At 52.2% G+C, this 24022-nt stretch overlaps 1 protein-coding gene across 2 annotated transcripts; it reads left to right on the top strand.

The window, feature by feature from the left end:
- The first annotated feature begins 1074 nt into the window (after positions 1–1074).
- On the top strand, positions 1075–22915 carry RRP1B (ribosomal RNA processing 1B). 2 transcript variants are annotated; one of them, XM_021679142.1, is made up of 16 exons: positions 1075–1266; positions 9181–9263; positions 10815–10872; positions 12073–12158; positions 12527–12588; positions 12965–13094; positions 13945–14009; positions 14420–14598; positions 16190–16281; positions 16868–16965; positions 17930–17949; positions 18340–18468; positions 18833–19506; positions 21008–21160; positions 21542–21605; positions 22505–22915. In XM_021679142.1, exons 1-16 carry the CDS (start codon positions 1137–1139, stop codon positions 22696–22698), a joined length of 2217 nt encoding a protein of 738 aa, XP_021534817.1. In that variant the 5' UTR covers positions 1075–1136; the 3' UTR covers positions 22699–22915. The 2 variants fall into 2 exon arrangements, with proteins under 2 accessions (XP_021534817.1, XP_044769242.1); XM_044913307.1 differs by having other exon boundaries at positions 21008–21164; positions 21546–21605.
- Positions 22916–24022: the final 1107 nt, after the last annotated feature.

Here is a 24022-nt window from a genome sequence, read left to right as displayed (position 1 = left end):
CACCATGAATTGGAAGATGCCATCTCGTCCATTCACTTGCCCCCACATGCCCACCGAGTTTGCAAATTAGGGTGCAGCCTGTGGGTTCAAATGTACTGGGTTATTGCACAACTAAGACTTCGTCTGTTTCTGAAATTGGCAGGGAGCCAACACCGGAGTCCTCTGAATATTCTCCAGGCCTGGGAACAGACTCACAAGTACACCCTCTAAATCTCTGCGCCCGTGCCGGGACCTGTACCAGCCCATCATCCCCTGCATCTGTCCGTGTACCTGCCTCTGTCGCTGCCATCCCCTGCACCAGGATCTGCCCCTGCCATCCCCTGCAAAGAGCTGACCCTGACCCTGTCCCTGCCATCCGCTGCACCGAGACCTGCCCCTGCCCCTGCCATCCCCTGCACCAGGATCTTCCCCTGCCATCCCCTGCACAGAGAGCTGACCCTAACCCTGCCATCCCCTGCATCGGGACCTGATCCTGACCCTACCATCCTCTGCACCGGGACCTGCCCTGTCCCTACCTCTGCCCCTGCCCCGCCCCTGCCCCGGGACCCGGATACTGGGGACCCTGGAAGGCACTGCCTCCAACAGCAGCAGAGCCTCAGACCTGGCCCCCATCAGGGCGACCCCTCAATGGGGCTGTCCCCAACATCCCGCCCAAAACCCCTACGACTGCCGTCCTTCTCTGTCTCCACCCCGCAGAGGCGGCTCAAGGAGTCCAATACAAATAAAAACTCGGCGCCGTCTATCTCGTAGGTGAGCAGTCGATCGGATGGAGTTTTCGTAGAGTGGGCTTAAAGATTCTAGACCACTGAAATTGGCCATCCGTCTCTTCCTGGCCAAGACTCAACGCTAGCTAACCTCGCCGCCAAACGCCCGGAGCTGTGGCGACTGACAGACAGCCGAAGCGTGAAGGCACGACCGAATCCCGACCGGCTTGCTCCGCCCGCGGCCAGGGTCTGTCGCGCTCGCCCCCAGAACGCGGGCGAGCGGCGGCGGCCGGCGCCTTTGTGACGCCATCAGCCCGCGCGCCGCCGCCGCCGCCGCTAGCCGCCTTCTGCGCAGTCGCGGTCCCGGGCTGCTCGGCGGCGGCGGGAGGTTGCGGGCGGCTGGCTGCGGCCGGGGATGGTCCAGCGGGCGCGATGGCCCCCGCCATGCAGCCGGCCGAGCTCCAGTTCGCCCAGCGGCTGGCGTCCCACGAGAAGGGAATCCGGGACCGGGCGGTGAAGAAGCTGCGCCAGTACATCAGCGTGAAGACGCAGAGAGAGACAGGTGGGCGCCCGGCGGTCATCCGCGCCACATGGCGGCCCGGCCGGGGGGGAGCCGGGGGGAGCCGCGGGCGCGGCTGCCTCGCGCCTGTGTGCGTCCGCGCCGCGGGAACCGCTGCCCGCCGGGTCCAGCCCACCGTGACGGTTGAGGGGCTGCAGCCCGCAGGGGCTGGCTAGTGTGCCCAAAGTCACAGGGAGTGGGGAGGCTGGGAGTGGGCCAGTCTGCCCGGCCCTCGAGTCACCACACCAGGCCCGAGCGTTTCTGCTGTGCTCTCCATGGATTCACGTGTTGACTGGACCAACACCTTAGGTGGCAGGAGCTCCAGCAGACAAGACAGACAGAATCCCTACTTTCAAAGTTGCACTAGTAAACCGGGCCGGGGGGTGGGTAACTAAAATAGAGTTTTGTAAGGGTAGGAAGGGAAAGGACAATCAAGGGAAGAGGGAGCTCCTTTTCATAGGCTGTTCTAGGAAGGCCTCTGGGGTGATGATCGGGTGTGAACAGAGGCGGGAGAGGAGAGCGGAGCGTGCCCCAGAAATGGCTGGAAGACCAGTTAAGGGATGCGTTAGGACTTAAAGCTGGAAGAGTGGGCAGTGGCCAGGTCACACTGGGCTTCATAGTTTGTTTCCTGACTGCAGTGGGATGCCATTGAAGGATTTCGTGTATTTGATCCAAAACGTGTTCTGTAAGCTCTTGAGGGTGTGAACTACAATATGCAGTGGGGGTTTTATGTTGTGCTTGGATCCATTTTGATTTGTTTACTGCTAATACCAGTACCTTTAGAGTCTACTTGAAACAACAGATACTATCTACCCCGGTACTGACTTTCTTAGTTTGGGTTATTTTGAGGAGAAATCACAAAGGACTACCCAGGAAAAAGAAAATACAGTTTTATGGGAAGTCTGCTAGAAATGAATGAAGACCAAATTCCTAACTTCAATTCTGCTGGGGATCTGCCTGAGAGATTTCACTCACTGTCATGGTTTCAGGGATCCCAAGTCCGCTGAAGGTTCCTAACCCGAAGTCTCCAGAGCAGACCTGGCTGCTTTCAGCTCAGATAGGCCTTGTGAACAGGGCACTTCCGCCTGCATGTCCCATGGGCACCTCAGACGCCCAAAAGTGTTTCATTTTCCTCCCCCTAAAACCTGTTCTGCTTCACTTCTGCCACCATCCACTCAGAATCTGGCTGGACACACAGCAGTGTCCTGGACTCCTCTTCCTGACCCTCTCCCCACCCCTCATCCGTTGTCTCTTGCTTCTGCCTGTTTCATCTTCTGAGTTACTCTGCCCTCCCTGAGTCCCCTTTATCTCATCTAGACTCTGAACTTGCTTACTTCCTAACCAGTCTCCTTAACTCTGTTTGCCCCTCTCTTGAACCTCTCCTCCACAAACCAGCCCAGCACATCTTCTGAAACTGTTCTCATCACGTCACCACCTTCTTGGATTTCCAGGTCTGCAGGCAATGGTGTGTCCTCCCTTTCCCTTCCCACCTCAGTCCCTACATGACTGCTTCGTACTGGTTCTTGGTGTACAGTTTCTCTCCTCTGCCTTTGCGTCTCTTGTTCACTCCCAGCATTCAGTCCAACATCGCTTCCTCCAGACTGCCTTGCCTACCATCTCACACCACCCCTCCAGGATTCCAAAATAGCCAGTGTGTCTCTATCATGGCACTTAGCTGCTTCTTCGTTATCTGTTAGTGTATCATTCTTCCCCAAACAGTGTAAGCTTCCGTCTGTCTGCTTAGCTGGAAGTGGGAGCACATCCAGGCATATGCAGGCCTGCCTGTACACAAGAACAGAAGGCCAGATGCAGTGCATATGGGCTGAGACAGCCAGACAGAGCTTGTTGCTCAAACCCCTTTGATGAGCAGGCCCGGCATCTGAGGGGACGCAGGGGTGTGAGGCCAGTAGGTGTACACCAGTGCCCCCAGGGTCCTGTCTGGTCAGCACCCATCACACTGAGAGTGAGTTATTTCATATCTCTTGTTCACCACCATGTCCACATTGCATGGAGTACGCTGGGCCTCCAGAAAAGGAACTGTACGATGAATGTGGTAGACAGTGACCATGGGGCATGCCGCCCCTGAGCCCCATCAACATGAAATGCCAGTTGGGGAATAACGTGACGTTTGGGTCTGACTTGTGGGTCTGATGTGTGGGTCTCATTGACAGGCTCACAATTTGTTGTGTTTTGTCGTGTGCATAGTAAAGGAAATATGAAATCTTAGTCTTACTGATACAAAGAACTGCCCATCAGCAACATAAATAGCTTTGTGATTTTTTTTTTAAATGTTCTTTTTTTTTTTTTTTTAAGATTTTATTTATTTATTTGACAGAGAGAAACACAGCAAGAGAGGGAACACAAGCAGGGGGAGTGGGAGAGGGAGAAGCAGGCTCCCCGCTGAGCAGAGAGCCCGATGTGGGCCTCGATCCCAGGACCCTGATATCATGACCTGAGCCGAAGGCAGACGCTTAACGACTGAGCCACCCAGGCGCCCCTGATTTTTTTTTTTTTTAAGTGACCTTGGGGCACCTGGATGGCTCAGTCAGTTAAGTGTCTGACTCTTGATCTCAACTCAGGTCTTGATCTTGGGGTTGTGAGTTCAAGCCCTGTGTTGGGCTCCACACTAGGCATGGAGCCTACTTAATAAAAAATAAGAAAATAATCTCTGCACCTAGAGTGGGTCTCAAACTCACAACCCTGAGATCTAGAGTCAGATGCTCCACCGACTGGGTCAGCCAGGCGCCCTGATAGCCTTGTGATTTTGAAAACAAACTGGAAATCTTTGTAGTGCTTAAAGCAGCTAAATAACTGTTCATGCAGAGCACTCACAGAATGATCACTGTCCATGGTTTTAGTCATGAGAGCTCATTTGTACTGTCCGTTCATTCATTCATGTCTTTAGCAAACACAGAGCACCTACTGTGTGCTGTTACTATTCTTGGAACTGGGAATAGAGCAGTGAACAAAAGACAGAATCCCCCCCCCCAAGTTTTATTGATTTTGCAACTTTAAACATTTAACATCTACAGAAATTGGGATGTATCTTAAAATCAACTTTGTGAGCATTTTATTTGCCCTCTTTCATTTGGTGGCACATAAAAGAACCATACTTCTTAGGACTAATGGGGTCTCAGATTCAGCAGTGGGGGAATGTTTCTTCATACTAATAGTTTTAGGGGTCTCTGGACCCCATAGGTAGAATAAATGAGAGCTGTGGATGTTTTAACTGACCAGGTGTGGACTCACCCCGACCTAAAATGACTCCCGAGCTCATTTCGCGCTAAGAGTAGCAGTCAGGTTTTCTCATTTCGCAGCTTATTGGAATTTACTCTGCCCACATCTCACTTCGTGTGCGCCTCATTTGTTGTGAAATAACTAAACCTATGTTATTGCCAGAAACTTAGTGGCATTAGTTTAAGAAAGTTAGCTCTAAGAAGACAGATCAAAAAGCAGTTGTGGGCTGAAACTGCTTCAGTGAGTACTTTATGAGTGAAGAGAAATTAAATGATGAGCATTTCTCTGTTTTGCTTTAAATGTTTCCAAAATGGGTATTTTAGGCCTTTGGTCATGGAATGAATAAGTTATGGGATGAAAGGTACAAAGAATATAGGCAGTGATACTGTAACAATGTCATGTGGGTGACACATGGTAGCTACGCTTGTGGTAAGCACCTGAAACTGATGTAACACTATGTGTCAACTGTAAGTCCATTTCTTAACAAAAATGGGGGGCTCAATCAGTAGAGCATGGTACTCAGTCTCGGGGTCATGAGTTTGAGCCCCACGTTGGGGGTGGAGATTACTTAATAAATAAAAGTTTTAAAAAAAATTGGCACGTTGTTTTGACCAGCTAAATTCCTGGGTGAAAACAAATTATTTTTATACATATGTTGAAAGTACATGTATTAAAAGGGAAAAGAGCTTCAGTAGCCTGTGGGTGGAGAACATGAGATAATCGTAATACCAGTAGGGCTGAATAGTGCTTTACTCTTACAAAATGCTTCCAGTACATGCTTTTAATTTTGATCCTAACCATAAACTACATACACTGTAGGTGAGGGAACAGGCCCAAAGGCTAGCTGATGGTTTTCTAATACAGCACAGCCAATAAGTAGTGAACTGGGGCCTAGCCATGGGTTTGTGTCCACAACACTTTGCTACCTCACATAGGAAGAAACAGAATATGTGTTCAAGTCCAGCCCCCTTTCCTGCCCACTGTCTAGGGTCTACTGTCACCCTGTTACTTTGTTGAAATCCTTGGTTTTCCGTTACATAAACCTCTCTAGCACATCCTTTGCCCCTTTGCCTATTAGGGGTATGGGTTAACCACAGATACTTGGTATATCAAATTATCACTTGGAGTTGGTTTGACACACTGGTGCCCTTAGAAGAACTATCTGGAGATAAATACACATTGTGCTGTTTTTAAGTGAAAAAGGCCGGGATATGGAATACGTAGCGCGTGTGATGCTATCTAGGTTACACACACACAGCCATGCATCTGCGTTTCTGTACTAGGTGTAAGCATTATGTCAGTGTACAGGAAGGATCTGGAAAGATGCACGTCAGGCAGATAACAGTGGTCCCTCTGGGGTTTAGGGGGTAGTAAACAAGGCACTTCTGATTGTGTAACTTTTGGTGTGATATATTAATATATTGTTGTTGTTGCAATAAAAATGTGTTTTTATTGGTTAAGACTTCTTTTCAGTTACAACTTGACAGAACATCCATGCCAAACTAGTTTGTTTTGTTTATTTATTTGAGAGAGAGAGCATGTGCGAACGCAAGCAAGCAAGCAGGGGGAGGAGCAGAGAGGAAGGGAGAAAGAATATCAAGCAGATCCCATGACCCTGAGCCAAAACCAAGAGTCAGACACTTAACCGACTGAGCTACCCAGGTGCCCCCAAGCCAAACTAGTTTGAAGAGGAAAAACCAAAGCACAGCTTCATGGAGGAGCTCAACTGACAGCACCAGAACTGTTTCTCCGTAGCAAACTCTGCTCCCCTAGATTGCTTCCCTTCTCACGCAGGCTCCCCAGCACATGCAGGTGCAGACTGCATCCTCTTCAAGTCTGCTAGGAGAGAGCAAGAGCCTCTCTGGTGGGCTCATCTGTCCAGCCTTGAACCAGCCCTGTGGCCAAGGGAATTCATGCGTATTTGGCATCAGCCCAGCTTGCTGGCTCCCCTTTCTGTGGGGCGAGCGCCACCCGGACCCCTGCCTCCCTCCCCAAGCCCTGCCTGGAGGATTAGTGCTGGAGGGGGTGACGGTCCAGCTGCGCTGCAGAGGCGGGGGCTGCCCGGCACCAGGCCTCACACAGGAACCAGTGTCATTCACTCCTGTGTGCTCTCAAGTTTGCCAGTGTTCATGGTTTTCCAGTTTCGTTATGAAGAGTTGTCTACACAGAAAGAACGAAAACAGCCCATGGTCACACTTTAGAGACCTCCTGCACTCCTTTTTTCCTTCTTTTTCTAAAGGACTCTCTCAAATATGTACAAACTGGACTCACTGTTCCGCTTCAGCCCCTGTTACCACCTGCCTGGTTTGTCCCCTCCATCCACTTCCTCCTTCCACTAATGTGTCGTGAAGCAAATCGCAGACATCCCCCCTCCACACACCTCACTGGATCTCCAGACCATGAGAACTCTTTGTAACACAACCAGAGGACCATTCTCACACCTTTTTAAAAAATTCCTTCGTATGAAATAACTGATCTGCTGAGTTCTCCCGTCACCTTGTGAATTTTTCTGTGGCACAGAATCCAAGCAGGAGCCAGCCACACATCCGGTCGCTCTGTCTCTGGCTCCCGTCCGTCTTTCCCTTGCGGTTTACTCGTTGCCGGAACCGGGCCACTTGCCCCGGGGAGTCCCCTGCATTTGGTGCTTTGCTGACTGAACCCCATGGTCTCATTTGACATATTCTGCTGTCCCCCGTGCTTCCCCGCAAACTCGTATTAACAGTCAGATTCGACATGATGTTGGTTAGTTTTGATTTTTGTAAGAATACTTAGCAGGTGGTGCTGTGCTCTTCCTGTTGATGACCGGTGTCTCTGCAAGCTAAGATGCGTCAGTGGGCGTCTGATTTAGCCATCCTGAGTTCCTTGCCCTGACCCACTAACTCATGATTGAATATAAGCACAGGTCACAGTGACAAAGTTCCTGTGATCCTGATTGCTGTTGTCTCAGCTCTGGGGGAATCTCACTCACGCCATAGTTGTGCTAGCAATAGGCAGGCCCCCCAGGTGTGGCTTATTCATAACAAGGTGGGAGGGGTGGGGAAGCTAGTTGCCACGTTGTTTGCCCAACCCCTAAAGGAAATACATTTTAATAAACCTTACTCTAGTTTCTGGTATAGTGGTTTTAAGTGAGAAACTATCACAAAGAATCAAAATGCACTGTAATAAAATTGTTGATATGAGAAAGGTGTTTGGTAACTTGGAAGTCAGTATCTATGTACCTTTAAAGATACACTCTCACTGTGAATGCACTAAACTTCAGTATGTCAAGAGGGATTTGTTTGCCACTTTTTAATCATCTTTTGGTGTATTGAAATTACATTGGGGGCGCCTGGGTGGCTCAGTTGGTTAAGCGACTGCCTTCGGCTCAGGTCATGATCCCGGAGTCCCGGGATCGAGTCCCGCATCGGGCTCCCTGCTCAGCGGGGAGTCTGCTTCTCCCTCTGACCCTCCTCCCTCTCATGCTCTCTGTCTCTCATTCTCTCTCTCTCAAATAAATAAAAAATCTTTAAAAAAAAAAGAAAAGAAAAGAAATTACATTGATCCCCAATGTATATGTACTTCTTTACATTCACCTAGTTTGTTCTTCTTTGATATTCCAAAAGATTTTTCCTAATATCTCCTAGTGAAGTGTTAACACAGACCATTGGTACCATGCGCCAAGACTCAAGGATTCTGTTTGTTTTCCATAGGTTTGGAAACTCCAAGAATGTACACTTACCTGATTTTTGAGATCCCTTACGTTACTCAGCAATTATTGTATGATACCGGGGATCTACCCAGGAGCTAGAAGGCTGTATGTGACTCATGTCTTGGTCGGAGGTGGTATAGGGCTTGAAAATGAGTCCAAACAAGGCTAACCAAGGTGATGTCACTTAAAACAAGGCAAACATTGCCCAGTTAATGAAAACTGTAACCAGGTGGGAAAGCGATAGGGCTATAGCCAAGTTTGACCTCTTGGCAGGAACCTTAAAAGGGTGTCTTTGCAAAAATATCCCAAAGCTAAATATCCCAAAGCTCTCCCAGTTTCCCCAGGGCCAGTTGTATGGGACTTAAGCAAATCCTGCATGTTTTGTAAGATTTGCAATTTCGTTTTGTAAGAGCAATGCAAATGTTGGAATGCAGAGTGAGATGCTAGTTTTAGGCAGAGAGAAGCACACAGAGGGAGTTTATTTTATAAATGACCACCTCATTAGTTAGTTTTTTGTTGTAATGACATGTACTTCCTTACACTACTCAGAGAACGAGGACACACCACCACTACCACCTGCCCCATAAATGGTAAAACTATATAACCTATACATGTTTATTTTGTACCACAAGGAAGTGTATGCTTAAAAAAGACATTTGCGGGGGCACCTGGGTGGCTCAGTCATTAAGCGTCTGCCTTCGGCTCAGGTCACGATCTCAGGGTCCTGGGATCGAGCTCCTCATCGGGCTCCCTGCTCAGTGGGGAGTCTGCTTCTCCCTCCTCTTACCCCCCTACACCACACCCCCCCGTTTGTGCTTGGTCTCTGCTCGCTCTCAAACAAATAAAATCGTAAAAAAAAAAAAAAAAAAGACATTTGTGGGTAAGAGAATGAAAACGTTTGTGGTATTATTGTCCCTGCTCTCGTGGCAGTTCTAGACGCTAAGAAGGGAAATGCGAGAACTCTAAGATGTTTGTGCTGTTTTGTCCCCTAGGAGGTTTCAGTCAAGAAGAACTTCTAAAAATATGGAAAGGGCTCTTCTATTGCATGTGGGTGCAGGATGAACCCCTCCTACAGGTAACATACAGTTTCCTTTGACATATGACTGGGGTTTTTTGGCCCAGATGGATAAAAGGGCTTGCTCGTTTTCTGCTGGGTCGGTCTCCTGTGCACGTAAACACATTGTGAAGTCACTGCTCAGGGCTCAGTTGCCTACCTCTTGTCCATCTAGAGAGGGACACAGTGGCCAAGCAGTGAGGTTATCTTTTCAAATAATGAAGAATATGCATGAAATGGAGATTTCCTATGTCTCTGTCATAGTTTCATAGGTTGGTTCTGTGGAAGATTTTAACATATTTTAAAGTTCCTGTTTCATCTGTTATTATTGGTGGTCAGTCATGGCACGGCACCGGTCTAAGAGCCTGTGAGCACTGGGCACCGAGCCCACCTCTGCCATGCGTTGAGTGGGTGCTGGGACTGGGCAGCCACCTTGCCAGAGGTCAAGATCTTTGTAGAGCAAGCAGTGGACGTGCCCCTGACACCCCAGCCTTAAAGTCAAGTGGAGACTTGGCACAGATGTACATGTGCTTTTGGACCCATCTGCCAAGTACACTGAGCCCCACCACCAGAACCATTTCAGAAAGTGACTCTAACTGTTGAGAGAGCTTCAATGTGTGCCTAAGAGCAGACCCGCTTTTGTCGAGTGGAGGGTAAGCCTTGAGGAACGCTGCTTGAAAGCCTGCAATATGTAAAACGTCGTAGACTTGACTTGTCTGGATTTTAGTGTGCGACTTTACCACTTTCCCCAAGCCATGTAATAGCAGGCTTTGATTTATTGCTTTGACTCCACTGAACATATTTTGAGTAGGACAGCAGGGCAAAATATTTTTAAGTTACATTCAGAAGTAACAACCAACAGCTTTAGTGGAGGAAGAAAACAGATGAACAGGAGCATCATTTTCCAGTCTGGGAGTTCATTTAAAATGGGTGAGGAAGACATGAGCCCAGATGAAGTGCAGGTCATACTGAGGAGGACTGTTCTTATGTCACTCGTGAACAGGATTCTTTTGTGGACACTCCCCAGGGCGGTCTCTTCCTAGACCCGGACCACCAAATTCTCCCCACCAGTGAGCTTGCTGCGTTGTAGCAGGACTTGACTTCACGTTGCCCTTTTGCCCTGGACAGAGCCTGGATGGGTGCTGTTAACCTTCGCTTCCTGCCCCCCTGCCCATTGCAGCCTGCCTGCGAGCAGGCTGAGGCCAGGACTGTGTTCCCCACGCACCCCTGAGGAGTGACAGTCCCCGTGTCTAACTACCAGGGATCCCCTTGCTTGCATCAGTGTGCCATAATTTGGGAGCTTAGGATAGACTCTGCATTCAGTGATAGATTTTTTGACAGCAAGTTTCCCTCCCTAGGTCATTTGAACTGAAACTAGAGATACTTTTCTAAACATGCAGCGTGATCCTTAGACACATGTTATGTTGGCACAGCGGTCCCCTGAGATTGGGAACTGCACGTTGGGTAAAACTGAAACAGTGACGTCACAGGAGGCCCAGACGCCGGCAGGTGTCGCGTCCCCATGCCGCCATGCAGTAACCCCGCTGTCTCTCCCCGACCCCGCCTTTGCAGGAGGAGCTAGCGGACACTATTTCCCAACTCGTCCACGTTGTTAACAACTCAGAGGCCCGTAAGTCCTGATGTTTTCATGACTTTCAAAACTCATTCATCGGCTTGGGTAACTTGCCTAGGAAACTAAGCACCATTGTTTCTCCTTCCTCGAGGGTTTCCTTTTTCCAGGGGGCTTGTTGAACAAGCACCTGGGGCCACCAGTGTGCACCTGGCGGGCGACAGACCTTCCCGGTGGAAAAGCCGTGACCCCAAAAGAGGGCCGATAAAAGAGGCATCTCGTGCAGTATTGCGTGACCTCTCCAAAAGATTTCAAAAACAAAAATTTTTTTATTTTTTTTAAGAAATGAAACTCTCCAGAGTCTGCACATTCTGGGTTGCTGTAACGCTCTCAGAGGCTGTGCGTGCATGGGCCAGGGCTTGCTGGAACCTCTGGCAGCCAGGCTGTCCTTCTGAAAACTGGAGCCATGTGAGGTCATCACTGGTAATAAACCATAAAGTAAGCCCTCTTTACCAAAAAGAACAAAGGGAGAAAATGAGTGCATTATTCCTGAGACATTCAGGCTTTGATTCCTGACAAAGGAAGAGAAAGCAGAATTGGTTGTTGGTTCTGCTTAGCGCTCCTCAGGGCTGAGCCTTAGTAACCGCAGTGGCTCTGTGTTTCAGCCGGGCCCCAGCCCACTCATAATGAGCAGAATTCTACACGTGGAGTATCTTCTAGGTTTCACATACCAAGAAAGAATTATGCAAAAAGAAGTAAAAACAAACAGAAAAATTCGACAGCTATTTTTGGATGGAAAAGTGGTAGATTCATGGCTCAGAAGAGAAAAATAGAACATTTTGTTAGCGCTCAACCAGCTGACACAGAACATGAAACAAAAAGCTGAGTTTCTACGTGGATCATCCAAGTGTTCATCAGAATTAATGGCTCTGGATTGATTGTTAGGTGTAGGTGGGCAGAAAGGGCCTGTAGACATGGCTCAGAGAATTTTTGATTTTAATAGAAACAAGGCTTTGCGGTGGATAAAGAAAAACACTCCATAGAGCATTTTGTAGTTGAACATCAAGATGTCATCAGCCATTTGTGGAAATGGAAGATAAATATTTAGCAAGTTTAATTATTGACCAAATTTTCTAGCTGCCGAAAAAAATCTTGAAAAAGTAAAAAATAATCCTAGTTTGTTTCCCTTTGTTATTTTCTTGCTTTATGCTAATACGTGAACCTTACAAGCAAGTATTCAAAGCCTTTTGTTCGCTGCAGAACACCTGTTCATTCAAACCTTTTGGCAAACGATGAATCGGGAGTGGAAGCAGATAGACCGGCTGCACTTGGGCAAATACTGTATGGTAAGATCGGAGCGCCTTTCCCCCCCTTTTGCTTCCAAAGCCTGTGAAGGGCAGCATGTTGAGCTTCTTCAGAACAGTGGGAAGGCTTCTTTGTGAAGCAGAGCAAGCTCCAGGCTTAGTGTGGCGAGAGGTGATGTGATCAGGGGACAGCATTTGCATGTGTGCTCAAAGGCTCTGTTTTCTCTTTCAGCTGTTGGTGAGTTTGGGGATCCTTAGTTAACATTTTCTGATGAAAGTTCACTGTGATGACAGTGACTGTATTTTCACTTTATAGATGCGGGCTGTACCAGTTCCATCGGTCTCTTCATTCTGCTAACTGATGGACATTTCTTACTTTCCCTTTTGTAACAAAAGTTTTCTCTCTCTAGCTGATCCGTCTGGTCCTGAGGCAGTCCTTTGAAGTTCTGAAGAGACATGGCTGGGAAGAAAGGTTGGTAAAGTATTAGGACAAGCATTTAGCGGCTTTAAAACTTTTAAAGCAATAGCGTGTTTTTCAAGCATTTGAATTAGCGAGCTGGGATGAGTTGCCTGATCTCTGCCTTCCACTCTGCTGATTTCCTGTGAGAAGCAGAATCTCCTTATGCGTCAAGAACTCGAAGCCGGGTAGAGGCTCCTGAAGGACTTGAGCCCACGTGCAGTGTTTTATACCCATCCCGGGGGTTGCTTTTCTCCTTGTGAACCACGCTCAGCCTTGCGCTGTTTGTTATGCGGCGTAGCACGAGAACGAACGGGACTATTTTCTTTCGGGGAAGAGAGAAGCGTTGGCATGCTGTAGTTAACAGAAACGTGTGTGTTGTTTTCTTCAGCCGAATCAAGCTCTTCCTCGATGTCTTGATGAAAGAAATCCTGCATCCTGAGAGCCAGTCTCCGAATGGAGTCAAGTTCCACTTCATAGATATTTATCTGGATGAACTGTCCAAAGTGGGAGGGAAAGAGGTAAGAAGCAGTGAGACACCAGGCCGGCGGTGTCGTGAGACCGCAGCTGACTGGACCAGGACTCTGGCTGTCCTCATGGTCCCCGGGCTGTGGAGGAAACACTGCGCTCAGCAAAAGGATCAGCATAATGGGCTCCAGCTGTCTTCTGACAAATCCTTCCCCATCTGGGACTCTGGCCTAAGCAGCGAATGGGACCTGTGAACAAAGATTGTGCGCTAAGGGCGTTCTTGGAAGTCTTACTTACAAACAGTTGAAAGCAACTAACGTAGTCCGATAATAACACAGGGACATGGTCACGGTGTTGATTTTTTAAAAAGCAGTAGGGAAGAAAAGCAGCAGATAAAGCTGTGCTCATGGATGCCTTTCTCAAGTGTGTCTTTACCCATGAGTGCACAGTGCGGGAAAGGAGACACGTTAGCTTGCATGTGATTATCTTAATTTGGCGCTATAGGCAGTTTTTGCTTTTTTATTTTTACACTTTGTTTTACAGGTGTTCTGCAACGAACACTTTTTTTTTAATTGAAAGGAAGTAGAAATACTACATCTTTAAAAATTGGTTCATCTTACAGTTTCTGACAACATCTGTGTAGAACCTGTCTGCAGAGCAGGAAACGCAGAACAGCATGGGTTGGTGGGCTGGTTTTCTCTGGTCATTGCACTTTGATGCCCAGGTGGCCAGAAGATGGCCATGACCTTTAGCCTGGCTCCGAGCACCTGGGTGGTTCACACAGAGTGCGTTTTGGGTATTGAACTGAAGTGTTTTCCTGATCTAACCTGTGTGAAAACGCGAGTGGCTCCTTTTTCTAGGACATATCAGAAAAATCATTTCTATTCTGTTTCTAAATTTCAGCTTTTGGCAGATCAGAATCTCAAGTTTATTGATCCATTCTGCAAAATTGCTGCCAAGACTAAGGAGTGAGTCCCATGTTTGTTTTTGCTGCTTCATTTGGTACTTAATTGTGGGTAATGGTGGGGAAATTGTTGGGAGGCTCAAGGCAAGATACCTGTGATGGTTTGTCCAAAGCCCAGAACAGCTGAGCTCCGAATTTCCGTTAGCCAGATGTGTGACGCTTTGAGTCACACCTGGGCTCCGCTGGCTTGACCCCAGACATTCCAGGAGTCACACCCTCCACAGCCACAGTTCCGGCTGCCTTCATCACGTGGCTGCCTGCTGGCCTGCACCGCTGTGGCTGGCTGGCGGGCGATGGGTCACGGCAGGCGCTCGGGAGGCTGGAGGGGGCCGCGCGTGATGCACCCCACCACACCCGCTAAGTGAGCGGCCATCTGTTGTCATCACCTTCTCTCTGCTGCGCTTCCACCCTCAGCCAGACGTTGGTGCAGACGATAGCGAGGGGTGTTCTTGAAGTCATCGTAGACCAGTCTCCTTTCGGACCCGAAGAGACCCTCGAACAGAAAACTCAAGGGGGTGAGAGCGAGTTCTCCGAAGAAGAGATGCCTGAAAACAAGACGGCGTGGAGAAAACCAGTCCGTAAAAAGAAGCCGGGTGAGACGGTTCCCTTGAACGGTCTGTTTAGATAAAGTTTTCATCAACTGAACACCTTTTAATGCATTTGTTGGAGTCTCACTGATACAACCTAAGAGTTCGTCGAAGGAGGCCCCACTGTGGGCCTGCCCTGGGAAGGGAGGCCGAGGTGCACTGACGTGTGGCCCTGTGCCCGGGAACCCCCCCATGCCTGCCGCACCCACACCGCCTCCCAGCGTCACACGAATCCCCCCAGGGTTTCATGTTGTCGTTGCTCTTGCTTTGGCTTTTGTTTGTTTCTATTGTTTTGGGGTTTTTGATGTTTAAACATCCTAAGGACTTGCTTCTGCAAGAGGGTCCTGGGCGCTCATGCTGCAAAGCGCATTTGTTTCCATAGCTCTGCCTCCTCACCTCCGGGTGCCCCCGGGGCTCGTTTAACCCTGTGGCTGCCGCCGCTGAGCCAGTCCTAGTCCGCAGGGGCCGCCTGTGGAGCCCACATTTCAAGCTGCGGACCTCTCCGACCCTGGGGGTGCTTTACGGCATCTCAGGTCACAGCATTAGGTAAACGGTGCGGTCAGGGTATACCCGGGCGCTTGAAATGTTACATAGACATGGAAAAGCCGAGATTTCAAAAACTAACAGCCAGAGGAAATTTAAACATTTTTTTAATAACAGGACACAAGACTCTATGTACAAGGAGCCTGGTTTGGTATGTGCCCTTAAAAATCTGGAAGGATACCAGAATGTCAATCGGTGGCCATGCGTGGCAGAGTTATGGGTGACTTCTGCTTTCTTTGTACTTTTGTCTGTTGTTTCAAATTTTCTACAGCGATCATGTATTATTTTTTAATCAGAAAAACAGTCTTTTAAAAAGAAAGGAGAACTTTAACCTTAAATTCGGCGTAGGTGATGGGATTAACCAGCTGACCTTGAGCAGGTGTCCTGTGGTCGTGGGGGCTCTCCCCTGCTCCTCCCGCACGCCAGGTCTGTGTGTGAACTGTTCACCCTCTCCCGGCTCCGTGTGTCCCGCGTGTTGCCCAGGACCCGCGCAGGGCCCTCCTCCGTCTCCTCCAGGCTGTGCCCGGAGGCCCCGCCACTAACAAGCTGCTAGGGTTTGACGAGTTGTGAGTTTTCTCAGTGATTTTTATCTGCTGCTTCGTGGGAGTTGGTGCTCCTTGAATTCTTTTTTAAACATTAAGAGTTGTATTAGTATTAATTGCGTCTGATGCGGCATCCCCATGAGAAGTTAGTGTGTTACCTGTATAAGTTTTTACCACAGCCTCAAATTTGCCTGAAGCCGGGGGCAGACTCCTGAGTGCGCTGTGTTCCCGCTTGCCGGGCCTCCAGCCTAGGGGCTCCTGTGCCCTGCCGCCAGGGTCAACAGGGAGACGGCGCGCGCCGGAGGGCACCGAGGGCAGCAGAGGTTTGGTCTGTGACGTCATTCAAAGGCCAAATGTGTCATTTCTCTGGGACTTCCTTGAACAAGACTTCTGTGGGAGATGACGAGTGTGTGTGCAGGGTTTTCTCTCTGAAGAGAGCGAGAGCATGGTTCCTCTGCAAGGGGTCATTGCTGTGTCTTTGAAGAGCTCTGTCTCTGGGTGTGTTTTGATAGCGCTGGGCAAGCACCACTCCAGAAAGGACGGGGTCCACGACGACGGGGAGAGAGGCGGTGGGCACCTGGAGGACGCTGGGCCCCTGCTCCAGGTTGGTAGAACGTAGACTGCCTGTGCAGTGGCCTGGCTAAGTGGGAATTAGGGTCAGAGCTCATTATCCCCAAGGCCCGCGGATACAGTCGTCCTTAATCCCTTCGCTCGCTGATGTCACCCTCACGATGAGCTTACTGGAGACAGATTTAAACGGGACAGAATTCTGAAAGATGTCAGTCTTCACTCTGGCTTGAACCGTAGGTTCCATTCCCTACAACAAAGGCTGCTCCGTGCTTTTGCAATAAAGGTTACTGTGTTACCGAGCGCAAGTTGGACGTCTAGGTTAAATTTACAAGGAAGCACACCCAGACAAGTTTTATGTGGTGTGTTTTACCACAATTTTTTTTTTAAGAAAGAATAAATAGAACAGATAAAGAATAGCATCCCCCAAGAATAAGTAGAAGAGATTTTTCAAAGATAGCACTTAACCTTTTGGTCACTGAGTGTTAGCACTCAGCTGTTTACCGTCCTGCTGAGCGCACCCGGAGCCCCACACTGCTGGTTTCTGTGAGCAGTGGAAGTGACTTTCTAAGGCAGAGTGTGGTTTGCCTGCAGGCTTATGTTTTGTTGCTTTTCTCGCACAGTTCGACTACAAGGCTGTTGCTGACCGACTCCTGGAAATCACCAACAAGAAGAACATCCCTCCCTTCAACAGGAAGCGTCTCTCCAAACTCATCAAAAAGTAAGTGACTGGGGGGCGCAGTCTGCGGACTCTCACCCACGTTTGCGCATGCTCACCTCTGCCCTGCCTTCGTCACGTCTAGCCGTAGCATGCAGCATGCTCACGTCAGCGGAAGGGTTTCGGGGAAGAGCCACTCCCCTGCCCGCACATGTCCGCTCCACGTGCCCTGGCACTCGAGTCCTGTAGCCACCTCCTCATGGTGTGAAGGGAAGTCAGTTGGTAATGGCCAGTGTTAGCAGAGCCCAAAATTGCGGCGTAAGTGTGCCGCTTAGGTCTGGTCGGGGTCCCTCACCTCCCATCACGGTGATGCCCGAGTGTGGGCATACCGGTAATTCAGCACAGAACAGCACCGTGGCTTCTCGTGGGTGGCGACAGGGAACAGCCGAGGTGGACTGCCGCTGTGTGAGCAGGTGCTCTCCTGAGCCCTGGACACGAATGAGTTCACATTAAGCAAAGCCCTGTAGGACGGCTTCTGTAATTTCCCCGCCTCACAGATAGCTCAGCCGGGGCACGGGGCTTGCCCGACGTCCCAGCTGACAGGTGGCGGAGCTGGACTCAGACCCACTGTCCGCTCCCCCAGAGCTCTGCCCCCCGCCCAGCACACGGCTCCCGCACTTCCTTTTTGTTCTAACACCAGCACTGCGTGGAGCATTCTCTCTACCGGATGAACAGAGAGGACAGTGGGGCATAAGCAGAGATGGAAGCTGCCTCAGTCTTGAGAGAGAATTTTTAGTTTCTTCTGTTCTGTGTGAATGAACCAAGATAGAGTCTCTAGATCGCCGTGTCCTTGGGGGCAATTTGTCCTTCACTTCAGGCCTTTGCATCACACCACCTTTAGCCTCCCCTTCTAGAAGGAAAAGAAAGTGAACTAACGCCCAAATAGCACAGCTTAAACATTGTGTGTGTGTGTTTACAGAAGACAGAAGGAAGGACTTTCTTCAGGGACTTTTGTTCTTTGTTTCAGGTTTCAGGATCTCTCCGAAGGTGAGGAGGTCCGAGGATTATAGCGGGCGATGTTACATGGATGTGGCCCCACTGAAGCACTTAGAGCAAATACTGAAAAACAGCAAAAAGAGAGTTGATCTCTTCAGGCTCCCTCTCCTTTGCTGCCATGGTCACTTGTGCCCCTGGGGAAAAGCTGTTGTCCGTGGTGGTGACACGTGAGCGGGGGCGGGCGCAGCTGAGCCCCAGGGGCTGCGCCATCAGGGTGCCCCCCACGGATGCAGTTCCCACATCCGCAGCAGGTCTGGGCTGGGGAGGTCATGAGAGCAGGCATGAGGACGCAGAAGTCAGGGTGGAGAATCTTCCTGCGTGAGGTGGGGACAGAGTCATGGTCTCAGGAAGCTGACGAGACGGGGCTCTGCTGTCCGGCAGGCGGTGTATCTCCACTCAGTTTTGCCGAGGCTATTTCTGCTGATGAAGATGACCGAACCCTCAACCAAGGAAGGCATAAGAAAAAAGGAAATAAACTTGTAGAGGAAAAGGAGCTGGAGAAAGAGAAAGGTGAGCCGCGAAGCTCAACGTGGCGAGGGTGGGTCAGGGCAGAGCCGCAGCTTAAGCTCATGCTGGCTGAAGAGGAAAGATCTGAGTGTGTGTGATTTTCACGGCCTCCCCGAACGGAAAGCCCGTGGTTCCTCCTGGGGGCGCCTCCAGGGGCAGCGGGCGAGGGTGTCAAGAACCCTAGACACACGCATGCTCGGAGCCAGTGCTCATGCCCGCCCTGGACCTGTGGTTCTCATGGGCCTGAACGTGACTGCGGTTCCGTCTCTGGGAACCGGCACCCGGAGGGTCTGGCCCCAGCTGGGCCAGGGCAAGCATGGCGCCCGACGACCCAAACACTTGTTCACAGGCTTTGGTGTCTTTCTAGGAAACAGGTTCTTTCTTGCTGAGGAAGAGGGGAGCGAAGCCAGCGTTCAGAAGAGAAAAAGGAAGAAAAAGAAGAAGAACCACCTCCAGCCTGAACATTTAGGGTCGGGGACGGAAGCCATGCCCCCAGAACAGAATGGGGGTGGCGAGCCAGGGGCCGGCGCGGGCCGAGCCCCGAAGACACCGGTGGCGGAGCCAGAGACAGCGGCCGCCCCTGGCCCCCAGGAGCAGAGTGGCACGGAGCCTGCCGCAGCGCTCAGCAGGAGGAAGCGGCCCCGGAAGAGGAACCCCGGGGTGCAGGGCGGGAGCGAGGAGTCTGCGTCACCACCACCTCTGGAGGACACGGCCCCCGGTGGCCCCGGCAGCGCCCATGCTCAGGACCTGGCTCCGCGAGCTTCCCCGGCCAGCAGGGCCCTGGTCCCGAAGAGGAAGCGGAAACTCGGAGCCCTCCCGGTCAACGGCAGCGGCACCCCCGCGCTGGCCTGGCCCCCGCCCCCGGGCGGGAGGCTGAAGAAAAAGAAGGGGGAGCCCGGCAGCCTCGACCTGTACGGCCCGTCCAGCCCGTCCAGTCAGAAAGCTGCCATCTTGAAAAAGAGGAAGAGGATGAAGGAGATGTCTAAGTCAGTAGCGTGCGGCGGCGTGTTGGAGTCCGAGGCCAGGCTCGTCCAGGCTCTGGTAAGGCAGCCGGCCCCGACTTACAGGGGCAGGGGTGAGGGGACAGGCCAGAGCTCCGGACCGAGGAGCAGGCCTGGTTTGTGACAGCCTCGACCAACGGGGAAATACACGGGCGCCTCTTGCTGGCAGCCGAGACCGTCGCCCTGGACCCCCCGCCCGACAGGCTGCTCCCTCGGAGGCTGCAGAAGGGCCAGCGCCAAGCCGGAAGGAGTGTCCCCCTGGCCGACCGCAGTGCTGCCGTGCCACTTCCACGGGCGGTCGGGCATGTCCGTCAAACCCTGCTTCCTGTTCCTTCATCAAGTCCCAGCCAACCTTTGGCCCTTTTTGGGCTAGTTCTCTTATCTTGCTTATTTTTGTAACGGAAAGCCTGTCTGTGCTTACACGTCTAGAGCCGGTGTAAACGAGGGGCCAGGCTCTGGATCTGCTTTCCACGTCCCCCTGTGGCCCTGCGGCGCGTCTGTCCCACCTTGTCGTGAGGCAGGAGCAGTTACAAAACCGACCACGGGGCTGCCGGTATTTACTCCCGGCCCTTCCCCAACAGGCTTGCTGGCCGCGTCCAGCACACGCGTGGGCAGGCACTGGTGTGCGGCGCTCGGGGCCGAGGCCCTGGGTAACGAGCACCCGTGTGTGCTTGGCTAAGTGGTGATCCCAGGCTGATGGTGTCTCTGACGGGTTAGGTGAGTCCGTTTGTGGTCAGCAGAAGTCTCAGCTGGGGAAACACATGGAACTCTCCACTGGGCTCCGGGGAGCCTGTTCTCGCCTTAGAATATCAGGAAAATCTCCGAGTCTCATTTCTCAGGTCCCGGCAATCTTCCCTGGCGTTGGAACTATTGCTAAATGAGCCACAGGGTCAAGAAAGGTTTTCCTCTCAGAACGGGTCCTGTGTCCCTGCCGTGGGGCGGAGGCGCTCGAGAGAGGCCCCCGGGTCTGCCCCTCACTTGCGGCACCGTGGGGTCTGCTAAGGGAAGGCAGCAGTTTCCAAGCTAGGAATGCCGAGACCTGGCGGAAACCAGCAACGTGATGTCAGCCACGTTGGGCTCCAGACCCCCAGGGACCTCAGGCTAGAGCCGGGCCCTCGCCAGGGGTGGCAGCCAGTCATAACACACCCAGGGAGGGTGATCTGCCTGTAACCGACCTGCAGGTCCTAACTGGGGCCTCGGGCTTGCTCTTCCGTATCAGGCTTTTCAGTGGACGGTGAGGTCTTTGATCAGAAATGAGAAAATGAGTTACTCTGTAACAGGTGGTCTTTGAAAGGCAGTAGTCTTTCCGAACAGGGGAGCTAAGGTGGAAGATAAAAGATGGGTTCTTGTGGCTGAACAGCTAGGAAACCTTTGGTCGTGTGTGCCTGGAGTCCGCACCTGCCGAGTCCAAGAGCTGTGTGTCGTCCGGTGCAGGAGGCGCTGGGCGTGGGGTGTCCGAGCTGGAGACGCTGCATCCTGTGGCCCCACGTTCCCTCCTTGCGCGCGGGCGTGACCTCTCCTCTCGCCCCTCCCTCATGCAGGGAGGCGGGGGTGCTTTCAGCCCCTTGAAGAAGCAGCAGCTGAGGGCAGAGAATGACTTTGTGAGGTTCGACACCCCCTTCTTACCAAAGCCGCTGTTCTTCAGAAAAGCCAAGGGCAGCGCCACTCCAGCCTCTGCGCCCCGTGCCGTGCAGGTACGTGAGCTCAGCCCCATCCGACTGCCCCCAACCTCCCCGTGGCCACACAGCCCATTCCTGCCTGAGAGCCACGCACCCGGGCACTGTGCGCTGGGCCTCGGGCCCCACTGCCGCCCTCCTGAGCCTGGGTCTGCCATGCTGGGGGTCCCCAGGCCGGGGGTGGAGCTGGGGGTCCCCAGGCCGGGGGTGGAGCTGGGGGTCCCCAGGCCGGGGGTGGAGCTGGGGCTCTGGCCTCCGCCTGGTAGCGTGAGCTTGTCTGTCAGTGGTCTGGGATGGCCTGAGGGAGGGCCCTTCCTGACGGAGGGTTTCCCGGGGACAGCGCAGTCCAAACGCCTCCACCACTGCTGTCTCCCTCCTTTTGTCATTCTCCCTTCGCAGCGAGACAAGACGCCATCCAGTTCCAAGAAAGTCACCTTCGGGCTGAACAGAAACATGACTGCAGGTGAGTGTGGGGGACACAGGCCCTGACGCGTTCCCGAGTCAGAAGTCCAGCCCCCGAACGGTTAGTGGGGTGGCCAGGGTTGGGTGTGGAGGGGTTTTCTCAGGGCCTCTGGAAGGAGTCTGCCTGGCAGAAGATGCGTTGAAAAGCCATCTCCTCGAGCCTGCCGACGCAGAACACTTGGGGCCCTCCTGGCCTGGGGACGACTAACGGTCCCCCAGCCGTGGCTGCCTCTGCTAACATTTGGAGCCACATGCCCAGAGGGAGGCAGGAAGAGGATGTTCTTGTCTGGTTGCTTTTAGTATTGGTGCTGTTCGCTTGTTCTGTTTTATAAACGGAAACCAAACTCTCTAAAAGCATGCAGTGCATTTAAGACCTGACTGTTCGTACGGCTCACAAGTAAATATGTGCGTGTGTGCACGCATGTGTGTGTGCACATGCGTGTGTATCAGGAGGGGAGGGACCATCCGGGGGGGCCTGAGGTAGGTGCTCCTGGGCTTTCGAGGCCTTGTTTCGGGAGCTGGAGACAGTGAGAGGAGCAGATCAGCTGGAAGGAAAGGCTCTTCCCGTGGCCACTGGAGCCTCAGGTTCATCCGTGTTCCCTGAGCGCCCATGACCCCCCGAGGCCCTCCTTTCAGAACCTGACCCACCTGGCGCCCTCTCCCATGCCATCCGCGGACATTGATTCATTTGTTCCTGTGAAGCAGGATGCTGACTCCCATTTCCTCCAAAAGCTCTGGGTCTGCTCTCTGCAGGGCCTCGTGACAGGCACTGCCCTGCTGGGGTGCACGGCCCGGCTCCCGTGGGGGCTGCCGGCAGTGTGAACTGGACACTGCTTGGCTGGGTGGGCAGGTCGGAAGTGCTACTCCGTTAACGTGTGGCCTTGCTTTCATCCGGGGCAGAATTCAAGAAGACAGACAAGAGCATCCTGGTCAGTCCCACCGGCCCCTCCCGAGTGGCCTTCAACCCTGAGCAGAGACCCCTCCATGGAGTGCTAAAGACCCCCACGAGCTCACCCACCAGCACCCCCCTGGGGACCAAGACGCTGCTGACCGCCACGCCAAAGAGAAGGCCGACGGCTATGGACTTCTTTTAGGGTAGTAGCAGGGTCCTTTTAAAGACTGTGTTTGTACAGATAGTCTATAAATTATAACTTTAAAAAGGTGCGGCCTTTTTTATTGTTTTATAAATCCCCGTAAATTGTATTAACGAGGTTCTGAGCGGGAGCTGCTGCTTCTCCATCCCTTCTGCGGGGGCTGTGGGCGTCTGGCTGAAGGTTTTGCTACAAACGCCATTGGTGTGTGAGGTCTCCGGGGCCTCGCGTTTGCGGGTGACTTCCGTGACCCCCACCAGGGTGGGAGCCGAGCACAGTGACTGTCCGTCACGTGGCACTGGTCTGTCGGCGCCGCGGGAGCCTGGAGGCGGGGGCCTCGCCCGCGGACGGCAGAGCTCTGGCACTCAGCACTGCGCCTGCCGTGCGGGGCTGGCTGCCGGTGGCTTTCGGTCTCCACCAAGCACGCGGGGTCTTCCTCCCCCGTTCCCCGGATGTTTGTGCCGGGGAGACGCGCAGAACCGGTTCAGCACTACGGTGGTAGCTTCTTCCAGGACCTGCAGGAGGGGCGGGGGAAGAAGAGCCTCCACGCTCGGGTCGCCTCTTCCCTCCGCTGGGCCTTGTTTCCTTCCCTGTGTTCCTACCTCTCAGGCCAGCCCAAAGTGTCTTGCCCGGTGAGCACCCCTCAGCTCTCCTCCGGGACTGTGAGCGCACTCCTTCCTCGGGGTCCTGTGCTCCGGTTGCTCCTCTTACCTTCTCCGTAAGCCTTTGAGCCAGCCGAAGTGACTGGCGTTCCCAAAGGCAGCTTTCCCGACTCAGACGAAAATTCATTTCTTCAGAGGTGTGGCAAGTGTCTGAAAGCCTGAGATCCTGCTGGAAGGCAGAAATCAGCAGCCTTTAAGGATTGTTTGTGCATATTTATTTGTCCGTAGCTACCTTTTATCTGAAGTATTGAAGCTTGCACTTAAGATTTTTATAGACTTCTGATTTTAGTTCATGGCAAATGTCGGTGGCAGGCACTCAGGCTTCAGCCGGAGGAGCAGGGACGGGGCTTGGGGAAGCTGCGTCCATCCCTCGAGCCTGAGTGACGGACGGGAGGCAGATTCAGAAATCAGGTGGTCATCTAAGGAGAGCCAGTGGGCCCCAGCTCCTGTTTGAGTTTACGAAATAACAATCACAGACCTCAAGAAGAGGTACAAAACTCGGGGGTCTGTAGTTTGGGCACAGGGTTGCTCAGTGCTGCCCTGGCCTGCTCTCCGCTCAGGGGACCTCGGGCCTTCTGGGAATGAAAGCTGCCTCCCCCTTCCTGCCTCCGCCCCACGCAGGCCCCCAGCATTGCCTCAGTGGGACGGGCCACCGCTTTGCATGA

Source organism: Neomonachus schauinslandi, chromosome 1 (genome assembly GCF_002201575.2).
Source record: "Neomonachus schauinslandi chromosome 1, ASM220157v2, whole genome shotgun sequence".
Classification (NCBI taxonomy): Eukaryota; Metazoa; Chordata; class Mammalia; order Carnivora; family Phocidae; genus Neomonachus; species Neomonachus schauinslandi.
The sequence above is the reverse complement of the archived record's forward strand: the minus strand, read 5'-3'. Positions and strand labels throughout refer to the sequence as shown.